General features: G+C 41.2%; 1 protein-coding gene across 2 annotated transcripts in view; it reads right to left on the minus strand.

Annotated features, from left to right (window-relative positions):
* Positions 1–6,401: 6,401 nt before the first annotated feature.
* PPP1R36 (protein phosphatase 1 regulatory subunit 36) overlaps positions 6,402–12,215 on the minus strand; it is a 31,129-nt gene continuing 25,315 nt past the window's right edge. For both annotated transcript variants that reach the window (XM_034993273.1, XM_034993272.1), the window contains 4 exons: positions 8,289–8,331; positions 7,797–7,975; positions 7,520–7,711; positions 6,402–6,986 (listed from right to left, as the gene is read on the minus strand). In XM_034993273.1, coding sequence (XP_034849164.1) covers positions 6,800–6,986; positions 7,520–7,711; positions 7,797–7,975; positions 8,289–8,331 — 601 coding nt within the window. In that variant the 3' untranslated portion in view covers positions 6,402–6,799. The remainder of the gene's footprint in view (positions 6,987–7,519; positions 7,712–7,796; positions 7,976–8,288; positions 8,332–12,215) is intronic.

Genomic DNA, 12,215 nt, shown 5'->3' on the forward strand with positions numbered 1-12,215 from the left:
CACTATTTGCAGATGACATGATACCATATGCAGAAAACCCAGAAGACTCCACCAAAAAACTGCTAGAACTGATAAATGAATTCAGTAAAGTTGCAGGATACAAAATTAATCTACAAGAATCTGTTGCATTTCTATACACCAATAATGGAGCAACTTAAGGAGAAATTCAGAAAACAATCCCATTTACAATAGCACCAAAAATAATAAGATACCTAGGAATAAACCTAACTAAAGAAGTGAATGACCTGTACTCTGAAAACTATAAAACATTCATGGGGGCATCTGGGTGGCTCAGTTGGTTAAGCGTCTGCCTTTGGCTCAGGTCATGATCCCAGGGTCCTGGGATGGAGCCCTACATCGGGCTCCATGCTCTTTGAGGAGCCTGCTTCTCCCTCTGCCTCTCCCTGCTGCTCCCCCTGCTTGTGCTCACTCTTTCTCTGTCAGTAAATAAAATCTTAAAAAAAAATTCATGAAAGAAATTGAAGAGACCAAGAAATAGAAAGACATTCCACGCTCATGGATCAGAGGAACAAATATTGTTAAAATGTATGTACTACCCAAAGCAATCTACACATTTAATGCAATCTCTATCAAAATACCAACAGCATTTTTCACAGAGCTAGAACAAACCTAAAATTTGTATGGAACCACAAAAGACACCAAAGAGCCAAAGTAATCCTGGAAAAGAAAAGCAAGCTGGAGGCTTCACAATTCTAGATTTGCAGTTATATTACAAAGCTGTAGTGATCAAAACAGCATGGTACTGGCACAAAAATGGACACATAGATCAATAGAACAAAATAGAAAATCCAGAAATAAACCCACAATTATATGGTCAATTAATCTTTGACAAAGGAGGAGTGAAATATCCAATATCCAATATCCAATGAGAAAAAGACAGTCTCTTCAATAAATGGTGTTGGGAAAACTGGACAGCAACATGCAAAAAAATGAAGCTAGATCACTTTCTTACACCATACACAAAAATCAGTTCAAAATAGATTAAAGACCTAAATATGAGACCTGAAACCATAAAAATCTTAGAAGAGAACATAGGGAGTAATTTCTCTGACATTGGCCATAGCAACTTTTTTCTAGATATGTCTTCTGAGGCAAGGGAAACAAAAGCATAAATGAACTATTGGGACTACATCAAAATAAAAATCTGCACAGTGAAGGAAATAATCAACAAAACTAAAAGGCAACTTATGGAATGGGAGAAGATATTTGCAAATGACATATCCAACAAAGCATTAGTATTCAAAATATATAAAGAAGTTATATAACTTAATACCCAAAAACCAGATAATCCAATTTAAAAATAGGCAGAAGACACGAACAGACATTTCTCCAATGAAGACATACAGATGGCCAACAGACACATGAAAGGATGCTCATCATGACTTAGCATCAGGGAAATACAAATCAAAACTACGATGAGCTATCACCTCACACCTGTCAGAATGGCTAAAATCAACACAAGAAACAACAGGTGTTGGCAACGATGTGGAGAAAAAGGAACCCTCTTATAATGATGGTGGGGATGCAAACAGTGCAGCCACTGTGGGTGGCTCAAAAAATATAGAGGTTCCTCAGAAACTTAAAAATAGAACTACCCTAAGATCCAGCAATCACACTACTGGGTATTTACTCAAGGAATATAAAAACACTAATTGAAAGGGACACATGCTTCCCCATGTTTATAGCATTATTTACAAGAGCCAAGATATGGAAGCAGCCCATGCCCATCGACTGACGAATGGATAAAAATGTGGTATATATATATACAATGGAATATTATTCAGCCATAAAAAAGAATGAAATCTTGCCATTTGCAATGACATGGATGGATCTAGACAGTATAATGCTAAGTCAGAGCAAGATAAATACCATATGATTTCACATGTGCAATTTAAGAAACAAATGAGTAAAGGGGAAAAAAAAGGGGGAAAGAGACAAATCAAGAAAAACTCTTAACTCTAGAGAACAAACTGATGGTTACCGGAGGGGAGGTGGGTGGGGGGTGGGTGAAATAGGTGATAGGGATTCAGGAGTGCTTGTCTCATGATAAGCACCAGGTGATTAAAATAAAAACTTAATAAAATAAAAATTGGAGTATTTATTTTTTATTGTGGAGTTGTAAGAATTCATTATATATTCTGAATACCAGACCTTTATCACATATATGATGTGCAAATATTTTCTCCCATTCTGTGGATTGTTTTCAATTATAACAACTTTATTGAGACATAAACATGCCATACAATTCACCATTAAAGTGTAAAATTTAATTATTTTTAGTATATTCAGAGTTGAACAACCATCACCCTCATTTCCTTGATAGTGTCCTTTGAAGTACAAAAGTTATTAATTTTGATGAAATCCAATTTATCAATCTTTCCTTTTCTTGCTTATGTTTTTGGTGTCATTCATATTTAAGAAACCAATACCTAACCCAAGACCATCAAGATTTACTTCAGCATTTTCTTCTAAGACTTTCCTAGTTTTAGCTCTTACATTTAGGTCTATGATCCCTTTTGAGTTAAATTTTGAAATCAGAATGTGTTAGTCTTCCAGCTTTGTTCTTTTGCAAGATTGTTTTGCTTATCTGGATCTCTTACATTTTCATATGAATCTTAAGAAACTTAAAAGTGGGGCGCCTGGGTGGCTCAGTTGGTTAAGCAACTGCCTTCGACTCAGGTCATGATCCTAGAGTCCTGGGATCGCGTCCCGCATCGGACTCCCTGCTCAGCGGGGAGTCTGCTTCTCCCTCTGATCCTCCCCCTCTCATGCTCTCTGTCTCCCATTCTCTCTCTCAGATAAATAAATAAAAAATCTTAAAAAAAAAAAAAGAAACTTAAAAGCAAGAAACATAGAGAAAGAAATTTCTGAATCATAGTCTAAGGTGGCTGCATCATTTTTATTCCCCACCCCCCGCCAGCAGTGAATAAGAGTTCCTTTGCTCTGCAACCTAACCAGCATTTGGTATTGTCAGTTCTTTGGATTTTAGCCATGTTAATAGGTGTGTAGTGTTATCTCATAACTTTCTAAATTTGCCTTCCCTAATAATTGTGAACATCTCTTCATATGCTTATTTGCCATGTGTATATTTTCTTTGGTAAGGTGTCTTCTTATGTAAGTTTTGTTTTGTTTTGTTTGTTTTTTAAGATTTTATTTACTTGGGGCACCTGGATGACTCAGTCGGTTAAGCGTCTGCCTTCGGCTCAGGTCATAATCCCAGAGTCCTGGGATCAAGCCCTGCATCGGGCTCCCTGCTCCGCAGGAAGCCTGCTTCCCCCTCTCCCTCTGCCTGCCGCTCTGCCTGCTTGTGCTATTTATTAAGTAAATAAAATTTACTTATTTGACAGAGAGAGACACAGCAAGAGAGGGAACACAAGCAAGGGGAGTGAGAGAGGGAGAAGCAGGCTTCCCACTGAGCAGGGAGCCCCGCATGGGGCTCGATCTCAGGACGTTGGGATCATGACCTGAGCCAAAGGCAGACGCTTAACAACTGAGCCACCCAGGCGCCCCTTATGTAAGATTTTTGCCCATTTTCTCATTGGATTGTTTTCTTATTGTTGATTTTTAAGAGTTCATGTATATTTTGCATTCAAGTCCTCTATCAGATATGAGTTTTGCAGGTATTTTCTCCCAGTTGGGAGCTTGCCTTTTCATTCACTTAATTGCCAAATATTTAAAAAAACAAAAAACAAAAAAATTCTTTGGTAAGCTTTAACAATGCACCTGCTTAAAAAACATCAAAGGGTACCCATTTAAGTTTGTTGCTTTGTAAATTACTAAAGGGACTCTCTCTGGAAAGATCTAGAGCCAAGTAAAGATGTGTATTTGGATTTCAGCCCCCATCCATCCCCTTGACTGGTGCCCTTGTGCAAGCCACAAACTGCGTAATCACATTGTAACAACCCCATTGATCTTAAGTGTATCCTTAATACACTTACAGAACCTTCCATGATAGGCTCTTGCCTATTCTCTTGCCACATGTCATCCTTCTATCCTTTCTCTCTATACCCACAAAAGCCTTATCACAACAACTTGAAAAGGCTTTGCTTCCAGCCTCAAGATTTTCATAGCCATTGTGGCAGGCTGACTTCTAACATGGCCCCCAGTGATCCTCACCTCTAGGTATTCATGACCCTGTATGGTCTCCTCCCATTGAGAGTAGGCTGAACCTTGTGACTTGCTTCTAAAGAACAGAATACAGCAAACTGATGGAATGGCAGTTCCAATAGTAGGTAAATTACTAACTTCTATCTTGCACACTTTCTCTTCCCTTCTTACTTGTTCACTCTGACGAAGCCTACTGATTTATTGTAAGCTACTGAGGCACAGACTCGTATAGCAGGGAACAGAAGGAGACTTTGGGCCAATAGCTTCTGAGGGGCTGCAGCCTCAGTCCAATAGTCTATGAGGAATTTAATCCTGCCAACAACCACCTGAGTCATTTTGAAAGCATATCAAACCCCAGTTGAGCCTTCAGATGACTTCAGCCCTGGTTGACACATTGGTTGAAACCTTTATGAGAGACAGGAGTCAGAAGATTCAAGCTAAGCTGCATGCCAATGCCTGACCCACAGAAACTGTGAGATAATAAATGTTACTGTTTTGGGGTAATTTGTTTCACAGCAGTAGATTAATACGGTTAGGAGCATTCCCCTCCTCACTTTCTACCACTCTAATCCCATGTGTCTTCAAGTCTCAGATTTATTTATTTACTTACTTATTATTTTTTAAGTAGGCTCCATGCTGGGCATGGATGCAGAGATTGAACTCACAACCCTGAGATCAAGACCTGAGCCGAAATCAAGTTGGATGCTTAACCAACTGAGCCACCCAGGCTCAGTTGGTTATTCTTTTTTAAGATTTTATTTTATTTTTTTTAAGATTTTATTTTAAGATTTTATTTTTTAAAGTAATCACTACAACCAACGTGGGGCTTGAACTCACAACCCTGAGATCAAGAGTCGCAGGCTACACCGACTGAGCCAGCCAGGCGCCCCTCAAGTCTCAGATTTAAATTTCACTTCCTCAGGGGTGAACTCTCTTCCCCCTGCCCATCCTGCACACCCCAGCAAGTCTCTGGTTCCACACTCTTGGCATTCTCTCCTTCTCTTATGCATTCATCACTACTGCAATTAGTTCATTATCATGGTATTTGCTTCCCATCTGTTACTCCCTAAGACTTGTCAGTTCCAAGTCAGAGTTGGCTGTATTTTTTCTACACTGAATTCCTAGCACCAAACTTGGTGCCCAGCACACAGTGGGGATATACTAATTATAGAATGAAAAAATGAATAAACAAATGAAGGAATTAGTAAATGAAGTATCCCAAAGCCTCGCCATTCAGAAAGGAGGTAGAGAAAAGCCCAGTGCCCTAGTAAAGATAGTTATAAAAGTCTCTTAATTATCAGGCTTTATTTTAAAATATCAAAAAATAAAAACAAAAACAAAAAATAAAACCATGTCAACATATTTTAGATAGAAATTTGTTATGACAGAGTACATTATAACCAAATTCTCTACATAAATTAAAAGTCCAACAAAGGTTAGCTCATAGTACATGATTTTGATAAAAACTTTGCAGTTTTTTTTTTTTTTTAAGATTGTATTTACTTATTTGAGAGAGAGACAGAGACAGAGAGAACACGAGCAGGGGGAGCAGCAGACAGAGAGAGAAGCAGACCCCCTGCAGAGCAGGGAGCCCTACATGGGATTTGACCCCAGGACCCCAGGATCATGACCTGAACCGTAGACAGCTGCTTAACCAACTGAGCCATCCAGGCGCCTCTCCTTAGTGATTCTTAATCATCACCTCCTGCCAAGTAACATCCAACTCACTCCATAGCTGGAAATTCAGCTGTCCTTTCCAGCCTGCTCCTCGACTGCTCCCTTCGCAGGCATCATGCTCTTGCCTTTCCTCGGTCACAGGGCATATTTTTCCATCTCTGGGCCTTTGCACACATTCTTCCTCTGACTGGAAGTCCCCCTTTAGTGCCAACTGATCCCCCCAAAGCCAAATTCAAGTCCAAACGCTCCTGGTCCCCCTAGAAGTGATTGCTCTTCTGCTCTGTCCTCTTAGGGGCCTTGGTTTTTACCTCTTTTATGGCCTCTAACACATTCAATATTGTCTTGTGAGCAGGTGTGTATTTTGTTTATCTTCTCTACTACCCACATCTGAGGATATGGTCTCTGTCCTGATGAACCCTTTTCCCTACATAACCCAGCACACGGCTTTGGATGGATCAGAGGCTTAATACATGTTTGTCGTTGAATGGGTAAATGAAAGAATGAATGAAACATATATGCTAAAAGGCTTTTAAATGAATCAGATATACCTTATATCTCAATGCCAATAATAATAATATAGCCATAGAAAAATATTCCATTTTAAAAACATTTTAATTTCCCTTTTTATAAAATTTAGTTTTCAAAAGTCCCAAACATACTCTCTCATATAGTAAAAATGAACTTAGGAACAATTACACAGGATGTTTTTTCACTAGTCCATTGAACACTGGCTAAATGTCCTAATATCTTACCCTAAATAGTCACAGAGAAGCCAAGGAAGTAAATAAATAACACAGCAAACTAGTAAATACAGGAAAATGAGTTTTTCAAAAGCTTTCTGGGATTCTTTAATTGTCTACTGTTGAACTTTTAACATAATAATTTGAACTTAAAAAGTTTAATAATAATAAATATTAGTCCTATATAAAGTGATTAAGTCAAAGTAGTTTACTTCAAATACAGGGACTTAATTACAGAAATGGAATGTACCCGATTATTTAGAGAATGTTGTTTGAGAGGACAGTGTTCTCATGACTAAGTTCAGTGTATCCTGGATCTTCATGTTATTTCTTTCTATCAGGGAAGAATGTCTCCCATCCGGTTTCGTGTTTTCTTCTGGTTCAAGGGGCAGAAGGGTATGGGGGTTGAAGAGACATCGAGGCTCCCCCAAGATGCCAACTCTGTGAAAAGGATTATTGGTAGAGCTGAAGCAGTGAGGCCAAAGAATAAGGTGTATGGTTGTGGCTGTGCTTGCGTGTGTGTGTGTATACACCAAAGCTACACACATACACACACACACACACCCCTATATATATATATTTTTTTTTCTTTTAAGTTTTCCCTGTTTCCATGAACCCCCACTGTGGTCTTAAGTGTGGGTCCAAAAACTCAGCCCCCAGTAAGATTTTGTAACTGGCCTTCCCACATTTCCCAGATGGAGAAACTTCAGCCTTATAAAGTTGGTTACTCCCTCCTCCAAAGTAGAGCTATTTGAAGTCCAGCATAACTTTCTAGCAATGTTTTCTAGTCTAGCCAGGTATACCAAGAGCTGCTTGGGAAAGGAAACAGGTGGAGTGGAGGAGGGTGGGTAAGAAGGCGGCTTTCATCTTTGTTCAACTTTCTGGACAAGGCACGGTGTCTGAGCCCCTGCCCCTCCTGGCCCAACCTAGGACATGACCCGAGGCTCTCTTTTCTCTCTCCTTGGGCCACTTACGTGGGCATGGGCACAGAGCCCAGACTGTCCATGTGCTCTTGCATCGGGGCTGGGAGTCTGATGCCTCCTTGATGATTCTTTTTCTCAAAGACATTCTGAGCTTTTTCTCTGAGAGATGGCAGCAGAGTAGACATGACTGGAGAGCGCATGTTGATGGCTTTTTTAATCGCTGGGCGTTCTGCCATCATTCTCCTGGGGTGGGGAGGGGTGACATTTAGGTTACATCATCCTGTTTTCTAGAAATGTCCCTGAGCTTTGGAAAGTCAAAAGATCATACCTAAATTGTACAAAAGTCATGCGTTTCTTTTCCCCTCCTGATTCTTCATCCTCGCGCTTCCTCCGAGGAATGTTGAACATATTGGTACGAAAGAGCCTCCCTATTTCTTCCTCAATCTCTGTGAAGTGTTGACGTCGGAAGACAATCCAAGCTACATATGTACAGAAAGTATAAAAGGACTACAACGGAAAACAGACAAGAATCATGACCACGGCTATGACAGTAAAAACTCCCACCTGTCTATATAACGCTGCTAATCAGACACAAACCCAGATGACCCCATTTCTCCACATTCCTGAAAAGCTGTGGAAAATTACACACGTACTCACCTTTGCAGGAGGAAAATAAGACCAAAAATTTAAGGTATAGCATACAGCTTGTTAGCATCCTTTTAAGAAAAGATATTCACTAAAAATAAGTGCCTGACAAATGGCTATTGGTTATTGGTGTACTTCATGTTTCATACGAAAGAGAAAAGCCCCAAAGACTCACCTCAAAGAATTTCCAGTCTTTCTGTGTATCTGATATTTTCTCCCTGCAACATAACAAATCACAACTATAGATTGAGAGGGAAGTTCAATCTTTCAGTGATCTAGGCAAGCCCCTATCTTCAAAGGCCTCTTGGCAGGATCATTACCTGTGGCCCGAAGGCTATTTAGCTACGTAAATGCTGTCAAAAGGCATTGATGAGCCCTGATATCTTTTTCTTCAACTTCTCAGGTTATCCAGATCAAAACCCCTACTAGAGTGTTTGGTCAAAAGTTAATCAATATAAATTCAGGATACACAAGCCAGCAGGAACTGTATTCTTATGAATGTTTTTGGTGATGTGAGGGTTGAGGAGGAAGGAGAGTGGAAAGGTGGTAAAGAGGTAACATGGCATGTTAACAGGTAGGGAAACAGGAAATTAAGGGGAAGTCTACAATGGAGAAAAAGACAAAGAATAAACATCTTAAAAATCTTAGAAAGATTAAAAAAAAATCTTTAAATAAAAGCTGCAGTTCACTGGAGTCAGCAGTGTGCTCTTCCTTCTAGATGTGTTACATACACTGAGCCTTGTCTCTCAAAGGCAGGCATCTGCTCAGGAGTCCTTGCAACACAAATTCAGTGTTAAGGATACTGTACAGGCATGGGCACACTTACTGAACTTGGTCCCCCTCCCCAACACAGGTCATTCTAGTTCTGATTCCTGGCCTTAGGAGAGCAGCCATGGCCTGCAGAGCACTTGAGAACTGATAGAGAGGGCTGTGCACCTGCAATCACCTGATCACTCAAGCGGGCCAAGGCTAGACCCAGGCACTCCAAGGCTGATCCTGGATGTGCTTCTGGTTTTGCTTGGGACTTCCTCTGAGTAACAGACTCCCAGGATTGGCCCTTGTTATCAGGCTTTCAAGAACCATCCTGAACTCCAGTGGTCTGGGGTAGATGACGCAAACCCCTCAGGGACTGCATGATCTGTGTAGGCCCAAATTAGCCCTCCCTTTGGGGGGAACACGGAAGCACTGATTCAGCTTTTACTGGGGCAGATCCCTCCCTTCCTGCAGCCTCTTCATTCATACACTGGTTTCCTCGTGTGCAAGTCTTCAACAAGGAAGTAAGGCAATCATTACAGTGCACATTTACTAAGTACAGATCCCGTGCCAAGTATGCTAAGCCCTTTACATGACCGTATTTAGTGATCTCTATGATATAGTTAGCATCATTATTCCCACTTTACAGCTGAGGAGACTGAAGTTCAAAGACATGTAATTAGGGACAGAGTCTGTACTAAAACTTGGGCCTGTCAGACCCCACATCTGTCCCTGCAACCAGAATGCTAGGGAAACAAGCTCTTCCTTTAGATTAGTTTGCAGATGGAAAACATTAAACTACAGGCCCAGCAGAAGCTTTCAGGACAAGCCTCTGTGTCCTTCTGTGCCACCTGCAGCCTCCACCCGACCAGAGCACTTATGTGGCATTTGCCCTCTTCCATGGCCTCTATCAGCTGACACTAGACACCACACAGACCTGCCAAGCTGAAGCAAAAACCAACCAAACTCGGTATTTGGAATACCAAGTCAGCCTGCCTTCTGGGAGAAGATTTAGACCAGCACTTAAGGTTATACAACTCAAACCAGAGGTTTATACAACTCAAACCAGCACCATCTTAGCAAGGTTTTGAAATGATAGGGTGCGCAGGAAACACACATTTTCTCCTCTCCTCTTTTCTTTTTAAGATTTTATTTATTTATTTGAGAGAGAGAGAGAATGAGTGGTGGGGAGGGACAAAAGGAGAGAGAGAGAGAAGCAGACACCCTGCTGAGCAGGAAGCCCATGTGGGGCTGGATCCCAGGACACGGAGACCACGACCTGACGGGAAGGCAGATGCTCAACCCACTGACCACCCAGACGCCCCTCCTCTTTTCTCTTATCTCTCTCTTCTTTTTTTTGAGAGAGAGAGTGCATGTGCACACTCCAAAGTGGGCATGAGGAGGGGTGGGGAGAGGGAAAGAGAGAATATTAAGCAGGCTCCACGCCCAGTGCAGAACCCCTTGTGGGGCTCTGTCTCATGTCCCTGAGATCATAACCTGAGCTGAAATCAAGAGTCGGACGCTAAACTGACTGAGCCACCCAGGCGTCCCTCTTTTTTTTTTTTTAAGTTTTATTTTATTTAAGTAATCTCTACACCTAACATGGGGCTTCAACTCATGACCCCGAGATCAAGAGTCACATGCTCTTCCACCTGAGCCAGCCAGGTGCCTCTCTTCTCTTTTTAAACGTTAGAAGAGAAGGTACCATGAACCTCTTCCCCTTCCCCTCAAGTTGCCATAAAACTGAGACTTCTTTCTCCCTTAAAGCTCAAAGCAAACTGATGGAGCCTACCCCACAGAAATCAAGTACAGAAGGCGGTGGGTTTCTTCTTACCATTCTGATTTAGCTCTGCATATGAACCTGAAATGAGTCAAGGAAATGGAGGCAGAGAATGAGCACATTTGGGAACCTCCTACTTTAAATCTGCAAATTCCTCTCTTGGTGAATTTTGGGTCATTTTTCTTCTTTTTAATTTTACTTTATAATTTTTATATTAAGTACATAATAATTATAAACGGACTATAAATTTAAAGATCTACTGAGCATCAATAACAAATTTAAACACTCCAAATTCAAATAGACTTTATAATAGCAAAATCCAATGGAAATATAATGTGAGCCACAAGTGTAATTTTAACATTTCTGGTGGCCACAGTAAAAGAAACAGGTGAAATTAATTTTAATAATATACTTATTGTATCCAAACCCTGAAATATTATCATTTTAATACATAATCAACATTTTAGAATGATTAATGAGATATTTTGTTCATTTGTAAACTTGTTTGTATAGGGTATATTTAAATATGGACCAGCTGCATTCCAAGTGCTCACTAGCCACATGTAGCAAGTGGCTACCATGCTAGTCAGCGAAAATGCTGCACATTTCACCTGTGAGGGCAAACTCCAAAGAAAAGGGGGGAAAGCCAGCCTGGTGGCAAACCCAGAGATGTTCAGTGACCTATTATGATGCTTTCTTTTTTTTTTTTTTAGATTTTATTTATTTTTGACAGAGAGAGTGTACAAGCAGGGGAAGCAGCAGCCAGAGGGAGAGGGAGAAGCAGGCTTCCCGCAGAGCAGGGAGCCCGATGCGGGGCTCGATTCCAGCACCCAGGGATCACGACCTGAGCTGAAGGCAGACGCTTAACTGTCTGAGCCACCCAGGTGGCCCTGTTATGACGCTTTGTTATTCCTTCTTGCTACATTAGACTCTTACCTCTAAACCAAAATGAGGAAAGTATATCATATTTTTAGTCATTCCTGGAAAAAAAAAAAGCCAGGCCCAAGGGGTCCTGAGGCCCTAGAGAAAAAAAGTTTGTGGGCGCCTGGGTGGCTCAGTTGGTTAAGCGACTGCCTTTGGCTCAGGTCATGATCCCAGGGTCCTGGGATCGAGTCCCACATCGGGCTCCCTGCTCGGCGGGAGGCCTGCTTCTCCCTCTCCCACTCCCCCTGCTTGTGTTCCTGCTCTCGCTGTCTGTCAAATAAATAAATAAAATCTTTAAAAAAAAAAAAAAGAAAGAAAGAAAGAAAAAAAGTTTGCTCCCACTTACCCCCTGCTGCTTTGGATGGAAATCAGGTTTAAATGAAGGTCAAGGCCTACTCTGCACAAAGGAACAGAGTATCAAAGGAATGTGTTTGGGGGAGGGGAAAGAGGCCTTACTGACCATGACTAGAAGGGTGGGGATGGGGAATGGGGCTTAAGGATGATTTATAAAACTGAGCTTCAAAAGAGACCCCTTTCTCTGTATGCTCATCCCTATGCCAGCCTCTCTGGTCACCCATCAGGTGACAACTTGCACTGAGAGCAAAGGAGGAGGGTAGAAATCCTAGGATAGAGGCAGGGGTGGAG

Source organism: Mirounga leonina, unplaced genomic scaffold (genome assembly GCF_011800145.1).
Source record: "Mirounga leonina isolate KUSES-001 unplaced genomic scaffold, KU_Mleo_1.0 Mir_82, whole genome shotgun sequence".
NCBI classification, from domain to species: domain Eukaryota; kingdom Metazoa; phylum Chordata; class Mammalia; order Carnivora; family Phocidae; genus Mirounga; species Mirounga leonina.